Below are 21,213 nucleotides of genomic sequence, written 5' to 3' on the forward strand. Positions count from 1 at the left end.
GAAAATTTGCATATTGGGGTTTGAGATAATGATCTTTCTCCCTTAAATATTTTGAGATCTCTACAACTTCCGGTTATACCGGAAACAGACTACTACTTCCTTATTTCAAATGGCACATCCAGTATATTATTGCATCATTAGATAGCTTTTTTGATGGCAATTTCGGCAATATTTTCGGGATAATTTCAGTAATTTTCAACACTTAAACAAAATTTTATTTACATTTGTAATCGAATTAATTGAAACACATATAAAAATTGGTATAAATTCATCTAGAGATCAGTTTGATCAATCCATTCTTTCCAGAGAGGTGTACCTTATCTTCAGTCTTAAACAATCGGGTAGCGTTATGTGCTCCTACTACACACGGTAGTCCATATTCTCTAGCTACAACAGCACCTAAACCAAACAAAAAACAAATTTTAAACTAAATGGTTTATAATTCCTTCGAAATATCGCGACAAAAAATAAAAAAATTATTGACTTTAATTTTTTGCAGTTTTACTCGGAAAATGTCAATTTTTCTATTTCAGATTCGGTTTCATTACCCCAAAAAAACATATGAAATTGAAGAAATGAAAACTACTCCAAAACTTTTTTCTATAGTTTTTGTTATTTGAGTTGAAAAGATCAATGAGGTATAGCAACCGATTTGTAACAAATTTAATGTCAATAAAGCGTTTATGGTTTCCGAGAAAGGCTTTAGAAAGCGAATTGTTTTTGAAAATAATAAACCATCTAAAATCTCCACAAACTCACCGTGAGACATGAGTCCCCCAAGTTCTGTCACTATACCTGAAAGTATTGGAAAATAAGGGGACCACCCAATGTCCGTGCTTCTGGTGACCAAAATGTCTCCTAAAAATTCAATATTCTCTTTAAAAATGTCTTCTCCAATACAGATATATTTTGTCATTTATGTGTTCTTTGTTTTCGTACCTTGCTTTAATAAATGCACATCATCCAGAGAAGTGATAACTACCGCTCTGCCTTGCACATCTCCGACGCACACTGGTGTACCAGAGCAAAAGATATCCGAGTTGGAAATTTCGAAAGTATCATCATCTTCCAGTTCAGGAACAGGCATCTCTAACATCACCTCTGGAAACCTGAGCTTATTCCAAGTGGGATAAAGTCTTTGTCTTCTGGCTGCTCTGAAATTTTATAGAGATTTAAAAACCAAGTTTTCCGAGGAGAATTAAACTTAATTCTGGAATCTTTCAAGAATGGTAACTTTCTCGGTGAAAATTGACACAAAAAAATGCGGTAATCCAATATTCTGATTCATCGCAATGCAACAAACTTTCCCAAACTGTTTTCGGTCCGGAAATAGTAGGTATATTGTGCAACAAGTGGGGAAAGTCCAACATTTCTCGCGAGTGTGGAAGTTTGTGACACGAGCCTGAAAGGCGAGTGCCGCAAACACACGAGCGAGAAAAGGACTTTGTCCACATGTTGCACACTATACTTTTCCCACAACTGCTATGGAAAGTAGCGTATTCTTCACAGCTTACTCAATTCCAAAACTATATATTGCTCAAACTGTGGGAAATATTATTCCCCACGGCACTTTACCCACACCTCGCTTGGTAGACCAATGAAATTGCGCTCTTGAGTCGTTTCTATGGAAACGCAATAAATTAGCACATACTGTCAACGAAGGCCATTTTGATTTGAATCAAGTCCATTACATTAATTATTGAAATTTGTGCAGTTGTAGGAAAAGTATAGTGTGCAACATGTGGAGAAAGTCCTTTTCTCGCTCGTGTGTTTGCGGCACTCGCCTTTCAGGCTCGTGCCACAAACTGCCACACTCGCGAGAAAAGTTGGACTTTCCCCACTTGTTGCACAATATACTATTTCCTACAACTGCACAAATTTCAATAATTCAAGTAATGGACTTGAGTCCAATCAAAATTTCCTTCGTTGACAGTATCTGATAATTTATTGCGTTTCCATAGAAACGACTCAAGAGCGCAATTTCATTGGTCTACCAAGCGAGGTGTGGGCAAAGTGCCGTGGGGAATAATATTTCCCACAGTATGAGCAATACATAGTTTTGAAATTGTGTATGCTGCGAAGAATAGGCTACTTTTCGTAGCAGTTGTAAATTTTGGATATTTGGTAAATTCACGTTTGAACATAAACCAAGAACATACACTTTTTGTCGAAATTCATTCCTCGCTTATCACTTAGTGAATAATAATTTCAATATTAATAAAATAAATAAAACACTTGACTCTATGTTTCACAATTTTGAAAAACATAGGCAAGTGTTTTATTTTTTCATTAATACATTTATTGAATATAGTATTATATACCATACAGGGTGTCTTCTTTTGAAACGGCCAAACTTTAAGGGAAGATCATACAAGTTAGTTGCAACCAAAAATGTCATTTTTCACATGTTCGAAATGTTAATGGTTATTCTTCAATTCAACATTTCTTGATTTAACGAAATATTTCAAGTTTTTCCATAAAATCGATTATATTTCAGTTATCCTTGTAGCCACATCAAATTCGACCACAAATCTGGAAACGGCATTAAATTTGCTTCAAGATAAGAAGTTTTGTGTGCCAAAATTCTTATTGTGGGCGTGGTAAGAAGATAAATATCACGATTATGAAGTGAACACTTTTGAATGAGAAGTTGTATTTCTATACTAGATAGAGGAAAACTGATCTCGGTGTCTGAGGGCCAATTTGCATGAGAAAATCATTGGGGAAAACCGCAACTCCATAGCTATTACCGTTACAGGGTGTTTTCCAAAAATGTTCATTGTCGAAATATTGCTGCTACTTTTTTTCTGTTGAAAATTTTTCATTTCTGTAAAAACGTTCTTTTGGCAATTTTTTACGTAGAATTCAATAACGTTAATTGAATTTTCCGCAAACTGATATTTCATGAGAAATCCCTATGATTTTTTTTTCAAATGGGACACTCTGCATATTTCTACATATTTCGATAGAGCTAAAAATTACCATTCCGAAAATAAAGCATAGTTGATATTTTTCTGAATTCATGTTCGAAGTCATAACAGGTGGCGGGTTGGGTCGCCTGAACTAAGGTCTATGGACCTAACATCTATGCGGAAGATTACATCTTACCCAAAGGTAGAAGTCCAGAAACATTAGGACAGGCGATCTATCGAATAGAAAATAATTTCGCTCATGAAAATATCTCAGGATAAGCATATCAATTCAACATATCATGAAACAGTCTGTATAATCCGATACTTACTTTGATATCAAGGCAGGATTCTTCCTATGCAATACCTGCCATATTTCGTACTGCGTCATGTGGAACATCAGGTCTTCTGCTGGAATGATACCTTCCTTGGTCATCCTCTTTGCCAGAGTTCTGTAAGCTATCCTGAATTTGTTAGCAGCTCTTACTAAAGTAGACTTCGATATCTCTCTGTAACCAACAGCTTTTCTGTACTTGTCAACCATGAACCGAATGAAAACCCTGAAGAAAGAAACAATTTGAAATTCAACAGTTAGATCGAAGGCAATATAATTAATTTACTTAGTGGGTCGGCTCATAGGAGACTGTAGTGAATTCACTATGTCTTTGGGGACAATATTTTCCTTCTTGTCAGTTATTGGAAATTTACAGTTCGTCTGTAGCATTCTTATAACTATCGATGGATCCATACCCCAAGTCGCTAAACTCAATTCCATCTGTAAAAGAAATTATTAAAAAATTCGAGAGAAGGTTTAACATTATGGGCATTCGAGTCCTCGTTTTTTCTTTTTTGGAGACCTTGATGTCGGTTAATTTAACTGGATAAGGGGTTTTGTGATACGATCCTCCTGAACACTGAACGAACATTCGAGTTATTATTTTACATACTTGTAAAAAGTGGATTCCTGCTATTTAGTCGGATCTATATACAAATATTATATGTTACATATGAAATAATAATAAAAAAAAATTTGTTGTCTTCACAGTCGGACAGAATTGAATTTGAAGTAAAAACAGAAAAATCTCCATACCATTTCCTCGCACACCCATTATCAACCTAAACCTAACCCTTTTTGTCTTTTGCTTTAAGCTATAAGCGCTGAAGGTATAGCATATATTGAATCTCTGATGCTTACAAAGGTAGGGGATAATTGTAGAAAAAAAAATTACAAACATACTCACTTCCCCTAGAAGTCTATGACCGTGGTTGTTTAAAAATTCGTTAAGTTCATAATAAGCCTCTGTACAGTTATTTTTCAGCCATGTCACACCTTCTTCAGGGTCCACCTTTTGAAATTGACTGGTTAAATTGGATCTTCTGATTATTTCAGTCATCTTCTCTAGTTTCGCTGGAACATCTGCCGAAATAACGTCCACGCAACTGGATAATATCAAGGCAAGATCGCTGTAATGCTCTTTCTTGATTTCTAAACAGAAAATCATTTTAATTTTTATCAACGATATCTGTGAACATATTTTTTTTTATAAGAGTTTATTTATCAGCAATCAGAATACATTCTATGAGCTTATTTTAAGAAAACTATTTCAACATGTCGTGCAGATATTTTCCCCATTAGGAGAATCTCTTAGTAGTCCATCAGGTCAGTTGGCCATTTCCTCTGCAGTCTTCTTGTTTCGTTGACTTGTGTTAAAGGTTGTAAAAGGATGCGTTGGCTATCATACGCAGTATCTTAGACTGGCACCTTTGGATGATAGCTATATTTGACTTGCCTGCGCATACCCAAATTTCAAGTCCGTACTTCCAAATTAGAGTTATAATTGTTTTATATAAAAGAATATATGTAAAATAAGTGAACATATTAATGAATATATTTATACAGGGTGTCCCAAAAAGACCACTCCAAACGAAAACGGAATGTAGATCAGAAGGTGCTCTACCTGAGTACCTGATGTGAAAAAGTCGTTTCTATGATAGTCTCACAGTTTTCGAGATATTTGACGTTTTATGAAAATGTTGATTTTTTTCACTTTGAATACTTCCTCTCATGCCATAGGTAACAATTAAATAATTTTGAAATCAATTTTCTTGCGTGAATATTGTCGAATGCTTCAATTTATGCACTGAAAAATAGCACGAAATATTTACAGGGATTCTAAAAAAAATATTTAAAATTCACGTTTTGGAGATGATAGATAGATAGATAGATAGATATATATATATATATATATTCATCTCAAGTATTTACAGATGCTGTCAAAATAAATGTATATAATAAATATAAATACATGTTCACACGTTACAAATTTCACAGTACGATATAATCAACGGCAAAATACACAATTTTTCATAGGAATGACTAGAATTTATGGGACAGAAACTCATCCATCGAGTAGAATACATTTTCTTCAAGCAAGCTCTTTATTTTTTTCTTGAAGGCATTATAATGTAGTAATTTCAGGCTATCCGGTAGTTTGTTATAGAGTTTTAGGCTGTTATATATGTGCATGTTTCTCGTTTTCTCCAGTCTATGTAAAGAAGGTACATATTTATGTACATGTACATGTATTTATGTGTGTTTGGTTCGTACCAAATTCGAACTGAGGTGATGTAAAAAAAAGCACTGCACCTTTTTCGCATATTAAAATGAAAAATTGCATATTCTGTGAGGATTTCGAAAAAATAAAATAGAGGTGATAACCTTATTCAGAAAAAAAGATATTAACATTTATTAATTAAATATTGGCTAGCATTAAGAATGTATACCGGACGTCGAAGGGGAACAAATGAAGTTCAAGATCGACGTCTAGAATTTATGGACATTAGAGACCGATTTTTCGACAACTCGATCTTTGGCTGATGAGTGGTTAGGAGCACAAGGCCATCCTGTAACTATCCGAACGTTTTACCGCCGGATAAGGTCTTTTGGAATGCAGCATTATAGACCCCATCTTGTATTACCTCTGACGGATGAGCATCACCGGCAACGATTACAGTGATGCAGAGAACGTCAACATTGGAATGTGGAATGAAATCAGGTCATCTTTTCTGATGAATCTCGATTCTCCATGATGACCGAAAAAGGGTTAAACGACGTCGGGGAGAAAGACGTGAACTTCAGTGGAGCGTTATGTGGTGCTGTGCTATTGCACATGCAAGTAGGTCATCTTTAGTCTTAATTCGAGGCAACATGACAGCGCTGTGTTACCTTCAAGAAAAAGTGGATCCATATGTTCTACCTTACCTTAACCGGCTCGAGAATCCAATATTTCAGCAAGATAATGCCCGATCTCATGTTGCCAGATCGAGGCAGCATGAGCCTCCGCCCATGCCTTAAAGCAATACGGTGAACATCTTGTCTGTAGACCAACTTGGCTTCCAAATAAGGAGGAATGCCCGTACCGATATACAGTAATACTCATATGAATTTCTCAAACCTAAACCGTAGCTGCAGCACGAATTCTGCACTTTTTGCAACCTATATCTCTCGATGGAATCTAGGCATGGATAAAAAACTGTCAATCCATCTCTCAGCTTGGACAGCACAAGAGTTTCGTAGAGATACTTACGTGAATGGAAATCTAAAAACTGTCTCTTACGATACAAATAAAGTAGTGCCAGAAAAGAATTTCTCAACAGCATCGGGATATGCTCCCTAAATCTCAGTCGACAATCGAAAAATACTCCAAGGTTCCTACAGCAGGAGGAGAATGGAATCTTCTCAACACCTATCATAACCTCAACCTCCGCATGAAACGTTCTCGGAAAGAAGGGTATATAGAAACATTTTTTAACGTTTATTCTCAGATTGTTCTGCACAATGGTCGACAAGTCTTCATTTAACCGTTCGACAGCTATTGAAATGGCAGAGGGGAGGAAAGAGAGATGAACCTGAGTGTCATCGCAATAAGAATAGATGTCAACAAACTTAACAACCTTATACATATCAGCTATATATACAAGGAATAGCAGAGGACCAAGAATGGAACCTTGAGGAACACCCGAAGTTATCAGGCAGTACTCCGAAAATGCATCACGTAATTTAACGTCAATCAATCTCAAAGGATATTCATCAAAACCGTAATAACTCAATTAAACACAGAGCAACTCATGGTCTAGGGCCTTTGTAAAATCTAACAGGGTAAGAATTGAAGCATGCCCCCGATCCAAAGAGCGCAGGATGTCATCTGCTACATTTAAAAAAAGAGTGTTTGGGACATCATGAGTAGAAGGCTTGAAAAAAAAAGCAATATCCCCAGCCCCCACGGACTTTGACGTCTCTGAGACATGAAGTACAGGTAGCTTGGGATATTATCCCTCAAGAAGAAATCTTATTGCATCAATGCCGAGTCGTGCTGAGGAGTGTATAGATAATCGCGGTGGACAAACACATTATTAACAAATTGAGTGAAAAAAATTGTTAACCCTTCGTTTTTTCTCCAAATTTCAATCATTCACTCCTTGCTATACTATGTTTTACCAAAAAAAATTAAAATTTAAACAGCTCCTTCTGGGTGTTGCAGTTTCTTTGTCAGTAAGTATATATTCATTTAATTATCTCTATTTTTTTAAAGAGATGGAGCGAAACTTACGCCAATAGGTTTCCATTCAAAGTGATATTTACTCGAAACCGAGTTATTCGGTCTCATCATTCAGAGAATTCTTTTTTAGCTCTGAAACGTTTTGAACTAAAAAGATTCAGTAGGTACTTCAATCAAGGCGTTAACCTGCATAAACTATCTGCTGACCCATTATAAATATTCAAGAACCCCCACTCCTAGAAACCGATACTAAGTGGACAGACTCGTACCGTCTAAACATACCAGAATGATATTAAAAATTTGAACTCACCTTTCTGTCCATTGATCAGCTTTTTCATTACAATAAATTGGTAGCAAACCGATAAGCTTGATATCACGCAATGTTTGAAACTGATTCCTATATATTGCTCCAAGGCCTTATCGATCTTTTCATATATCTCAAAGGTTGTATCTTTTTCAGTGAGTCCAATATCCAGACGTTTTTCGTCCTCAAGAAGGCCTTTCACCATTGAAGCGCCAAAATATCCATTCTTCAACATGTATAGAACTTCTACGATCTTCATATAACTGGGTTTAACTCCATATCTGGCTATCGCTTTCTGGTTTATCTCTTCGGTTAGGACAGGACGACCGAAAATAGCCAGGTCCACCATCTGGTTGAAGGTTTCTATATCTTTCAGGGGTCTTCCGTAAAAACCCTTGAAAATAAAACACGTCAAAAATTTACTTCCTTCTTGATTTGATATTTCCAATTAAAAAACCCCTTGGAATCGTTCCAGAAAATAAAGTAATCTAATGTTCACAGGTGCTAGTTTGCTATACCGCATTGGTTCTCCTAGTTCGAGAACAAAATCCATGAATTTTAAAGGTAAAATCAAGGAATTAATTTTTCAGGAATCTGACACCATTATGAAATTGAACTTGTGAAATTGAACACTGCTACGATGAAACTGAATATTTTATCAAGCTTTGGCTAGAAGTGTCAAAGTTTGTCAAAAAAAAAAGGTTTTCCGGCTAGAATTAAAAAACCTACATATATCTGATTGCGTTTTAAGTCTAGCTGGTTTTCCTCTTTTTGAAATCAAATCACGATTTCATGAATTGAATTCATGATTGATTATTCTCTTTCGTGAAAATTTAATACTTATGAAGGCATCTACTTTCGAGGGGATGCAATAAATTTGGATCAATAATAAATATTTTATAATTTCATCGACCGATTCCAGGTACTTTTTTAACATAATATATTTGTAAAACATGAGTTTGAATATTTTAAGGGAGATAATTATTTTTTCTCTCTAACAGGCCAATTGAAAAGTCCCCAGTCAACTATAGTAAAACACATTTCTTTGGCAAAATTCGATTTTATTATTCAACATAGTTGCCTTCGAGGGCGATACAGCGATTATAGCGATCTTCCAACTTTGCGCTACCATTTTTGTAGTACGATGTGTCTCTCGTTCCAAAATAGGACTCAGTTTCGGCGATTACTTCTTCATTGGCGCTAAATTTCTTTCCAGCGAGCATTCTTCTGAGGTCTGAGAACAGGAAAAAGTCTTTGGGGGCCAGATCTGGCAAATACGGTGGATGCAGAAGCAATTCAAAGCCCAATTCATGCAATTTTGCCATTGTTCTCATTGATTTGTGACACGGCGCATTGTCTTGATGAAACAGCACCTTTTTTTCTTCGAATGGGGCCGTTCCTTAATGATTTCATCCTTTAAACAATCCAATAACGCTATATAATAATCGCTTTTAATGATCTGGCCCTTTTAGAGGTAATCAATGAATATTATACCTTGCGCATCCCAGAATACTGATGCCATAACCTTGCCTGTTGTGTTTTCCTCGCTTTGGATTCGGTTAATCGTGTGCAGTCCACTCAGCTGACTGTCGATTGGACTCAATATTGAAATGATGGAGCCATGTTTCATCCATTGTCACATATCGACGCAAAAATTCAGGTTTATTGCACTTAAACAGCTTCAAACACTGCTCAGACTCATTAACACGTTGTTGCTTTTGATCGCGCGCGCCCATTTTGCACACAGCTTTCTTATGTACAAATATTTGTGAATGATATGATATATTCAGATGATATCTTCACAATGTCTGCTATCTCGATCAACTTCACTCTACGGTCATTCAAAATTATTGTGTGAAATTTTAATTTTTTCGTCGTTGAGAGCCTCTTTTGGGCGTCCATTGCGTTCGCTGTCTTCGGTGCTCATTTCACCACGTTTATACTTAGCCTACCAAAACAATCAATGATGGTTGATTTTTCTGATTTCTCTTCATCCAGCCAATATTTTGCTTCAATTGTATTTTTTTCCTTCAAAAAGCAATATATTTTATCAGCACACGAAATTCTTTTCTCTCCATCTTTTTTTAAATAACAAAAGTAGCTACACTCACAACGCAATATCTCACAAACTAATGGTCGGACTGCTGTCAAATTTTGACACGTATCGTTTGAAGGTTGGTACTAACTAGCAAATTGGATTTAATACTAGCACCGCCATCTATGCATCAGACTGGGGACTTTTCAATTGGCCTAATATCAGTAAATAAAAAAAAATAAATACTTACAGCCAAGAGCTCAATCATGCAAAAGTGATGATTATACATAAAAGTTATGGAAACATAGGGATCGTATTTTCCAAACATTGTGATCTGGCATGCTTTCTCGATACTGTTCATCAGGGAACTGTAAGTCAATGCTGTGAGTGCAAATGGTGATACTTCTCCTATATTAGCCCTTGTATAAAATATATCATTGGAAATGTGGGCGCTGTCAAGTTCATGGGTTAGTTCGTCGTCAGTCCACTGGTTTAGATTAGTAACAGGTCGAGATTGGAGGATGTATAGTTGATCCTAAGATTGAGACAAATATAATCTGTAGAATAGAAAAAACCGTTGCTTGCTTACCTTGAAAAAGGCCCATTCGATGTCTCTAGGGCTACCGAAGGCTTCTTCCAAGGCCAATCCAACTTGTCCCAGTTTGAGGGCTTGAACTTTAGATAAAGTCTGTTGGCCAGATTTGTCATCGCTAGTCTGTTTATGGAGTCTGTATCTGCTCATTACTAAAGAGTTGATTTTGGAGCCCAAAACTATAGAATCAAGAGATAGGTAGCCGTCAAAAGTCCTAGAGAGGGTTATTGTATCAGGTTCCGATTCTCCAGAAACCACAGTCTGAAACAATACTAACTTATAGTTTTTCCTATTTCATTTTCGGTGATAAGCTACTATTTATCGGTATATCTCAAAATAAATTCCAGTTCTTTTTGTTTTCCTTATTACCTGCTATAACAAAACAATTGTATTCTTACACAAAATTAGTCATTATATACAGAGTGATTCACCGCGATGGCCTCATTTAAAGTTCTTTCTCGATAACTCTTGAAGTATTAATTTTAGATATAGGGTATGTTTAAGTAACACCCCTTTTTTACGTAGAATTGACTGAAATAATAAAAAATATAGGTTCTTATTCGAAAATCTCGAGTTTTGATGGATTTGAGTTGTTTAACTTCATGATCTTCTGATAAACCTGTACATTTTTGGTCCAAAACGCAAACAGTCTTATATATAGAGTATATTACGTAATTGCAGAATTGAAAATGGAGAAGGTTTTTTCGCAAAAAAAATTCTCTGCGGGAATACAAAAAAAAATTCGAGCCCTCGTCGCCACCATTATTTTCATAAAAATCTCATTAACTCAAGAACCGTTGAGCTTATATCCAAGGTATGGCATATTGCTGAAATTGTCATAAAAGAAGATATCTAATGATGCAATAATTTACTGAGTGCGTCATTTGAAATGAGGAAGTAGTAGACTGTTTCCGGTATAACCGGAAGTTTTAGATATCTAAAAATATTTTGGGGAGAAAGATCATCATCTCAAACCGCAATATGCAAATTTTCAGCACAAAATTATGATTAGTTTTCCATAAACGTTTAATAGGCCATCGCGGTGAATCATCCTGTATATTGTAAACTAGTTATAAATATATGATGGTACATTAATGTAAAATAGGGAGTTCCTATATTTTCCTCGAGAAATTTAAAAATTGCATAATGAGGCTTGATATAATTCCAAAGTTATTGATGACATTAATTCTATGTAATCCCTTATCCTTGAGTTCCTAAGTTGGTCTAACTTTATACAATCGCTAGGAATACATGTGTCCTTATTAGAGGATTCAGGACTCTTTCATTTTGAAAGTGAATACTAGAAGACCGGACGTAAGTATTGATGACTTTTTGATTATAATTGAGAACTCTACTGGGTGTTCAAAATGATAAGATTCTTTGATAATTTATTCAAACGTTTATATCGGCCTACTCCAAATGGCATACCAAAACCATGTATTTTATTTTTTTTATTAGGTAGCAAATTTTATTATCTTCGAAAAATACTCGAAAAACTGAAATATAGGTTGTGCCATTTGGAGTATACCCAATATTAACGTTTGAATAAGTCAACAATCCGTTCTTATAGTATTCACTTTCAAAATTTGATTCATTTTGAAGTAATTAGGTTTTCTCAAAGACTCTTCAATTAATGAAATATCGAAGAATCTTCAAAACGATAAATAACAAAACATATTAATTCAATAGCAGGACAATTAGGACGGCTAAGTTTGATTTACGCCAAAATGTCTGGCGACGGCCCTGTCTTGAAAGACTAAGTTCTTAGAAAGAGGAAAATTTAACGAAACTTGTTTTTGTAACAATCTATTTCTATTGTTATTTGAATTCAAACGTGTTTATTTTCATATGAAAAACATCTCAAAGGGATCTTACTCAGAAAATTGTGTTGCAAAATGGCGAATTCGCCGGTGTAGGTCCCTTTGGTCAAATGTTGTTTGTTACAAAATGGCGAATGTACCTGTTTCAGTTCTCTTCAGATTGATTTATCAACGCCTATCATTTTGACGCTATACTATGCCAGAAATTTACGCTAAAGCGTACCCAACGACTTCCCAATCTTTATTGTCGATTGAATGAATACTTGGATTAATACCTACAAGACACGGATAGACATGCATTCTTTTTTATACTTAAGTATATGTACAAAGGGTGTTTGCTTGTTATTTCAGCAGGTTTGAATTCATGGAAAAAGTTCATCTAAACATATTTCGAAAAATTAATATAGGCACACTTTTCCGAAATTCTATTTTTGTAAAAAGTTTTTAGTCTCTATCTTCGAAACATTGTCAGATACGATTACGAAATTTTTTAGGTATTTCTTCATTCTCTAGTAATATTGCAGTTGGTAAAAATACAGTTTGTATAAATTTTGCCACTAACACAGCCTTCGGAAAGGGATAGTGTATCCCCTTAGGGTATATTTATACAACAGAGGTATAATATTTGTTTTACCAGATAAGAAAAAATATAAGTGACTGAATGATGTAAATATCATATATTTACCTCTCCCAATCCGAAATTCGATGTGATGACCATCTTGGATGGTTCAGAAGTTGAAGGATGACAGGTGAACAGAACCCCAGCTGACTCAGCGGGTATCATCTTTTGAACAACAACAGCCATGGCAGTATGTACTGGTAATCCATGTTGCCTGAAGGAAAAATATGATAGAAACACACGGAATACTTTGGAACCTTATGGAAACTTACTTTCTATACATCACGCTCTGATAGGTAAAGAGTGAAGCCCAGCATCTACATATCTTTAGTAGGACATCCTTGTCTGTTTGAGACCCCAAAAATGTGCTGTTTTGTCCTGCAGACGAACAATCCTCTGAATCTTCCGTTAAAGCTGCAAATGTAATGTCTTGAGAATTGAATCCAAACAACATAATTACTGCGAATATATGTTTGTTTGTTAATTTTACACGCACAAACGGCTCATCCGATAGATATGAAATTTTGAACACAAGAAGTGGTCGACTTAAGTAAGAGAACTATTTTAATTTTACTTCCGAAAAATTCCAATTCAAGGGAATCTATAATGGACTAGTTTAGTGATGTTGATAATACTATATTTGACACGATAGAATTAAAATATAGAGAAAAACTGATAAATCAGTGAAAAAATTTTGAAAATCCATCAATAAATGACTGAGAAATAGATTATTTAAATTTACGTATTTTAGCGCGGAACGTCTTTGGTCTGTGACGTCACGGCTCTTGCCTGTGATCGCTACACCATAAATACGCCAAGGCTCTCGCGCCGTTTGTAGTTGTACAGTGTAGTTTTAACTCGAGTTTTGTTTTTATGTCACCATAATGGAAGAAGGCTTCGTGAAAGGACAAAGTGACAATTTGCCTAAAATATATTCGCAGTGATGGAGTTTTTTTCTTCAAATCCATCTTATGTCAGTGCAGAAATAAAAGGAGTTAAACTTTTCAAGTAAGTATCTACTTTTGAGTTTGCTTCATCATGGTTCAACTCATAACGATGATTTATTTAAAAAACGTTTCATAAACAGTTTGTAGTACTGTAGTACTGGTTGTTGAAGTCTATCAATGGCAAAATATATTTATGTGAGGAGTAAAAAGAGAAAAAAGTAATTTATATGTATGTATATGTATAGTAAGTTATTCAGCCATCGTATAACGAACAAAACACAACACGAACGGCACAAGTGATTGTACACCAATGAATTCGTAAGCACTCTGCGAATACCAGTCGCCCCGTGTAAGTGCCGTGACGTCACACACTAGACGCTACGTACTATGAAATTATTCATCCAAGCGCAACTTCGAAGTCTCATAACTTTTTCATTTCTAGAGATATTTCAATGATTCTTCCACATTTTTGTTTCATTTTACTTAAATTTTTAGAATTAATCCTTAACAAAAAAATGAAAACTAGTCCATTGTTTAGATGGATATAATAATAATAATAATAATACATGGATTTGACCTCAACATGGAATGACATAATTTGCGTTGTATTATTTTCGTTTCCTTCTAAGGTGTTAAATATTATATTAGAATATGGTGATCAAGATGCGAGCAAAACTGCGAGTGAAAACTAGTAAAGAAATAAAACAAATCCTGATTACCAGATGATCTTACAGCCCATCTCAGGTACGGAATTTTCTCATTGTCATGTTTCCTACGGAACTTCATCAGTTCATCAATGATACTTTGTCTAACGTAAGGGGTTATACAATGATCTTGAAAGAGTTCCTCGGTACTGCAAAAACGATTTTGAGAAAGAGCCAAATATTAATCGATATATTCCTTACACTTTACAGGCATTTTTCAAGTCTCCTATTTCCCTCCCAAAAGCTATATCTTCAAGTAAAGCCACAGACTTACGAAGATGAAAACTGTTTTCTATCTGTTTCTTGAAAGCTTGAGTTGTCACAATAAAGCCATCTGGTATTGACATCTATAACAAAAAAGGGTTGAGTTCCGATGTTTGGGTTTTGTAAATAAAGTTACTTCATCATTTTCTGAACTCTTCATGAGTGAAAGCGATAACCCTTTACCACCAGTGAGTTCTATCATTTTTGATTCTTCAGATCCAATAGGGGTTACAATGATATCTGGCACATTTTCAACTTTAATTGCCTTCAGAATGGGTTTGGGTCGTTTCAAGCCATTTCCTGCAACAAAACCTGTTAATGAACAGCTTGCAATATTCTGCAGCTCACCTTGATGATATGTCCAATTGTCCAACATGGCAAATCCTCTTTGGTTATTTATTGTACATTCAGATGGAATATTTTTGTTTTTATAGCCTTGGAAATTATCATATTTATTTTCCACAATACTATTGTTATTCATCGAGAGAACTACTTTCAACTTTTTCTTAGGTACTAAAAATTCATCCTTTAATACTTCGAATTAGGTTGTGCCACTCATTACCTTTGACATGAATGGTGAGATTATCTGAAATGCTCTGTTTCGCTTTACTCAAATCCAAATCACAGTTTTTTACAGGGTGTACAGAGCCGGTATGTGTTAAAACATGCCCAAATTTCAGTCTGTAAAACCATAAAATATTATTTTTACATTCTTAGTTAATTTTTTGCAATATAAAATTTTCATTATTCCGATGTAAATTCATCCAATTGCCAAATATCCTATAGCGATTTTTTTTCTGAACAAATTGCTCTCTCATTTCGTCACAGTATTTGTAATTTTCAAATTTTGGACGGGAACAATCTCAAACGATAAGGTTCGACTCACTGATAATGATTTCACTGACAACAGATCCGACCCAGTTGAGATTTTACAAGTAAATATTGAATAACAATTTCAAGCGATATCCAAATTGCGTGTTGATCATCAGAAAAAAAAAATAAGAAATAATATTTAAAAATATTAGGAAAGCACTTCCATGAAGTCAGGATCTTTTGATCTCTCATTCATTCATTCATTCATTTCAAAAATGTATAACATGATATATAAATTTCTTATCAAACTATAACTTATGTTTATAGTACCAATAATAAAGATGTTATGAGAACTTTTCATTTCACGCCATTTTTCAATTTTCTCTTATAACTTGAAAACAGTTTAATTTATAAGGTTCTCTTCTCGAAAATCGCGCCTAAAAAAGTGCCATCCATTTTTTTCTAGCTCAAACGGATTCTCTCACTAGACAACGAATTTGGGACACCCGATACATAGACCTAAGTGTAATTATAAAGGTTTTTTTTCAGATCGACATCATCTAGTGAATTGGCCATGCTTTTCAACATATTTAAATTACGGAATGCAATTAGGTACTCCGATTTTACAAAAAAAAACATATTTCTCCTAAACATATTAGTATACACTCATTACTCGAAACTAATTCACCCTGTATATAAGATTATTATTTTAAAATACGGTAAATTAAAATAAAAAATCGACGTGTTTCAGGATTATTTCTTAAAATGGTCTGTTTAGCTAAAAATGAATTTGTTCCATACTTTACGGACACAGTAATATATGTTATGATTTGAAGAAAATATGAATAGTTTCGAATTATCAATGAATTTCTCCCACAATATGTTACTTAATATTGATGGTTCTACTAAAAATAGACGCAAAATACTTCAGGAAATCTCGAAATTATCTTGCCTCGGTCGCAAGTGACCTTGGTGGTAATTCCTTATTTTCTGAATATCTAGTATCTTGATATATAGTGACTATTTTTGCATGACAGGAAGTGGACTTACTCATGACATCCGTTCCTAAGAGATTTTACACCTAAGTGGAGCAAGTGGCCGTTTTCAGTAGCAGCAAACACTGTCAAACATTCTTTCAAAGCTTCTGTGTCTGCGGTGCCTTTTTCTTTCCTTTTAACGCAAGTCATATTCAACTTTGTTTCCGCTGAATTCTCTACGAATATTGTACCTTTGAGAGCGCCAAATTGCACAATACTCTTCTGGTCGCCTCTAAAACAGCAATAAGAGCATTCCTCATCAATTTCGCATTTGAAACTTACAACAGCTTCAACCAGTTTCCGTCTCTCCACGTGTTTTTTGCCAAACATCTTGCAAGAAGATTCAGATCGTCGTCTAAAAGAGATATATTTGGTTTGGAACAGCAATTCCATCTGAAAATGTAATTGAATGAATTCAATAATATTCTCAATGAGAAAATTTAAAAATTATCAGGTGTACAACTTTGCTTCCGCCGTAGCTGTAGCGGTAAATGGTAGTCGAAATAAATAGATCGTAGATGTCATACAATAAGCTTAGGTATTCGTAAACATAACGCCATCAAAATATTAGTCGATTTGTGTCTGCATCATAAAGTTATTCTCGATTAAACATGTCAGCATACGAGCCAAATTTTCTGTCATTTGCGGAAAGTTTTAATTTTCTGATTCAAATATGAAGAAATCGGTGGCTAAGGCTCATCAAATGCTCCCAAATACCTATGGAGAGACCGCTATTAATGAAAGAACGTGCCGAAAGTGGTTTCAACGCTTCAAGAACGGTGATTCTGACGTCGAAGGCCAGCATGGCGGTGGAAGAGAGAAGGTTTTCGAAGATGCAGAATTGAATACATTACTTGATCAAGACTCGTGTGAAATGCAACAAGAATTTGGTAGGATAATTAAGAGTGACGCAACAAGCCATTACGCCTTAAAGTCATGGGAATGATTCAGAAACAAGGAAATTGGGTGCCGTACGAGTTGAAGCCGAGAGATATTGAACGGCGTTTGTTTGCTTGTGAACAGCTGCTTGCAAGGCAAAGACGGATGGAATTTCTGCATAGCATTTTGACTGGAGACGAAAAATGGGTTCATTACGATATCCCGCGGCCATGCTTCCACGTCGACGGTCAAACCGAATATTCACGGTTCCAAGGTAATGCTCAGTATTTGGTGGGTCCAGCTCGGCTCTGTGTATTATGAGTTGTTGAAACCGACTGAAACAATCCCAGGGGATCGTTATCGAATGCAATTAATGCATTTGAGCCGAGAATTGAAAGACAAACGGCTGCAATACAACGAGATACATGATAAAGTGATTTTACACCATAACAATGCTCGACCCTATGTTGCGAAAGTGATCAAGACATACTTGGAAACGTTGAAATAGAAAGTTCTACCCCACCCTCCATATTCTCCAGATGTTGCTTCGTCGGACTATCATTTGTTTCGATCAATGGCACACGGCCTGGCTGACCAGCACTTCCGATCTTATGAAGCAGTAAAAAATTGGATCGATTCGTATTTCGCTTCAAAAGATGATCACTTTTTTCAACGCGGGATTCGTAGGCTGCCCGAAAAATGGGAGAAAGTAATGGCCACCGATGGACTATACTTCAAATCGTAAATGTATTACCAGTTTTTTTACAAAAAAACCTTGCATTTTGGAAAAAAACGGCGAAAGCAGAGTTGTACGCCTTGTACAAATAATGGCTTTATTGGCGGTAGTTAATTAAATCAATAATAGAACATTCATGTACAGGGTGGGCAAATAAGCGAGGTAAGCGGCTATATCTCAGGAACCACTCATCGTAGAGACTTGCGGTAAAAAATTTTACCACTAAAGTAAACAAAAGAAAACACTGGAAATTATTTTGAAGTTCATACCTCCACCGCTAGGGGGCGTAATAGCTATCGTCGAGTAGAAAAATGCATTTTACTCGAAAAATTTTCATATTAAGTTGGAAAATAAATATCATCACTGTAAACCTTGGAAAATTCTCTATCTGTTTGAATTGTCACTTTCGATTTTGCGACATCAAATAAGGGTGGGGGAAAGATAGAAATCTGACTGATTGAAATGTCTGTAACTTCAGTTTGACTTGACATTTTTGAGCAAATTATATCATATTTGAGAGACAACATCTTGTTGATTAAGGAAAAAATATACTCATGATGAATTTGATTCAGCTGCTTCCGATAGGGAGCGCTAAGTCAGAAGTTCATTGTTTTGTTCATTTTCCTCTGAAATTTCAAATGTAATGATAGGATTTTCTTAACAGAAACAAATATTTCATTGAATTTGCATGAAAAAACCTGAAGGTCGCAAAGCGATAATTTCAGGCGTTCTGAAGTTATGGCCGAAAGAAGATATTCTTCAACTGATGCACTGCGAAAAACCAAATTGAGTCTTCAAGTTCTAACAGCAACAGAAATCCCATCAAATTTGTATGAAAAAACCAGAAGGTCCCAAAGCGATAGCTTCAGGCGTTCTGGAGTTATGGCCGAAAGAAGACACAATTTAGTTTTTCAGTGCATCAGTTGAAGAATATCTTTTTTCGTCCATAACTAGAGAACCCCTGAAGCTATCGCTTTGCGACCTTTTGGTTTTTTCATACAAATTTGATGGGATTTCTGTTTCTGTTAGAACTTGAAGACTCAATTTGGTTTTTCGCAGTGCATCAGTTGAAGAATATCTTCTTTCGGCCATAACTTCAGAACGCCTGAAATTATCGCTTTGCTACCTTCAGGTTTTTTCATGCGAATTCAATGAAATTTTTGTTTCTGTTAAGAAAATCCTATCATTACATTTGAAATTTCAGAGAAAAATGAACAAAACAATAAACTTCTGACTCAGCGCTCCCTATCGGAAGCAGCTAAATCAAATTCATCATGAGTATATTTTTTCCTTAATCAACAAGATGTTGTCTCTCAAATAAGATCTAATTTGCTCAAAAATGTTGAGCCAAACTGAAGTTACAGACATTTCAATCAGTCAGATTTCTATCTTTCCCCCACCCTTATTTGATGTCGCAAAATCGAAAGTGACAATTCAAAGAGGTAGATAATTTTCCAAGGTTTACAGTGATGATATTTTTTTTCCAACTTAATATGAAAATTCTTCGAGTAAAATGCATTTTTCTAGTCGCCGACAGCTATTACGCCCCCTAGCGGTGAAGGTATGAACTTCAAAACAATTTCCAGTGTTTTTTTTGTTTACTTTAGTGGTAAAATTTTTTACCGCAAGTCTCTACGATGAGTGGATCCTGAGATATAGCCGCTTACCTCGCTTATTTGCCCGACCTGTACAAATGGGACCTCAAAATATTTGAAATACATTGTACGATGCTTTCTCTACTTACATTAAACGTATGTTGACATGTTCTATTTTGTCATGGCCCTTGGGAGATATATTTTTCAGAAAACCATTGAAATTCAGCCTGCACCTCTTAAAAGGCTCTAAGATTTCCACACTCAAACCTTGGCACTTCCACTGATAGTTTGGAATATGTGTTCTGGCCACTCCACCTTTATCAGGTAGAACATAAATATTTTCACCGAGTCTCAAACATAATGTGGCTTCAGAAATATGATCAACTCTCAGAATTATCTTCACACTGAGTTGATTTCCGTGTTGGTCAACGGCGCTGAAAGAAATCGCTTCCGAGATCTGAAAATTCAAATTTACCGTGCGAATATGATTCAAGTGAAGATCGACTCACATTTTCCCTGGTTATGCATGAAGGATTTTCATAGCGCTCCAATTCTTCGCGACTTTTTGGAATTTTAACTTTTTCTCGCGCCTTCTGGATTGCTCGTCTACCAAATATGAATTTGATCAAATAAAAGAAACCTGCAAGGAAATAATTCAACGGTTCGAAATCCATCTGAACAATACAAAACATTAAACGGAATTTTTTTGTTCTTACCTCCTTTGGAACGAAAATTATCGTCGTTATTAACTAGCACAAAAACAACAATAGGCACAATAACAAATATCGCGTAGTAGCAGAAACTGAATACAAAGGACAACATTTTTAGGTAATAATTTTCAATATTATCCTAACTGCAACAAAACGTACTTTAGAAATGAAAATCTTGATTGAATAATGATAAGATCGCTTGTCGAAAATTTCTGGATGGTGTCAATTTGCGTATCTACGATAGACGCACCTAATAATATCAAACTGCATCATCTTATCTCAATTAAATACTAACTGAGTTAGAAGTAGGTACTACCTCTGGCGGCATCCTTGGAAAATCCTAAATTACATAATCGTGTAAACATAACAGTGAAAGTCAAATTTTGTCGGTTGTTTTGATAAATTGCAGGTACTGAATTAAGAACTGAGGTGAATAACCGAGATCCAAATTGATTTTTCTAAGTTGAAAACTGTGAAGCAATAATCTTCACAATTATTTGAATAACGTGTCGAAAATTTCGATATCAAGAAATGCGATGATATAGTTTATTACCAAGCTCTACCCATTTCCTGTAGGCCCACTTTAATTAATGTTCATAACAATTCAGTCACTAAGAAGTAAAGTGTTAGGTGTTAATTGAAACTATACAAAAATTACTGCGAAAATCTATGTACGAGAAGGTGCAAGAG

The 21,213-nt window shown here is 35.3% G+C and overlaps 1 protein-coding gene across 1 annotated transcript; it reads right to left on the reverse strand.

Annotated features, from left to right (window-relative positions):
* Nucleotides 1-192: 192 nt before the first annotated feature.
* Nucleotides 193-20,809, reverse strand: LOC123675728 (uncharacterized phosphotransferase YvkC-like). The gene is made up of 21 exons (XM_045611206.1): nucleotides 20,530-20,809; nucleotides 20,323-20,453; nucleotides 19,963-20,270; nucleotides 16,886-16,996; nucleotides 16,617-16,835; nucleotides 15,316-15,434; nucleotides 15,102-15,266; nucleotides 14,890-15,053; nucleotides 14,691-14,836; nucleotides 14,505-14,638; nucleotides 13,111-13,252; nucleotides 12,905-13,052; nucleotides 10,397-10,660; nucleotides 10,058-10,342; nucleotides 7,779-8,166; nucleotides 4,151-4,395; nucleotides 3,530-3,684; nucleotides 3,242-3,469; nucleotides 940-1,154; nucleotides 760-858; nucleotides 193-399 (listed from the first exon to the last, which is right to left on the reverse strand). The coding sequence occupies exons 1-21, from the start codon at nucleotides 20,633-20,635 to the stop codon at nucleotides 269-271; spliced, it is 3,903 nt and encodes a 1,300-aa protein (XP_045467162.1). The 5' UTR covers nucleotides 20,636-20,809; the 3' UTR covers nucleotides 193-268.
* Between the last annotated feature and the right edge of the window lie 404 nt (nucleotides 20,810-21,213).

Source organism: Harmonia axyridis, chromosome 3, assembly GCF_914767665.1.
Source record: "Harmonia axyridis chromosome 3, icHarAxyr1.1, whole genome shotgun sequence".
Classification (NCBI taxonomy): Eukaryota; Metazoa; Arthropoda; class Insecta; order Coleoptera; family Coccinellidae; genus Harmonia; species Harmonia axyridis.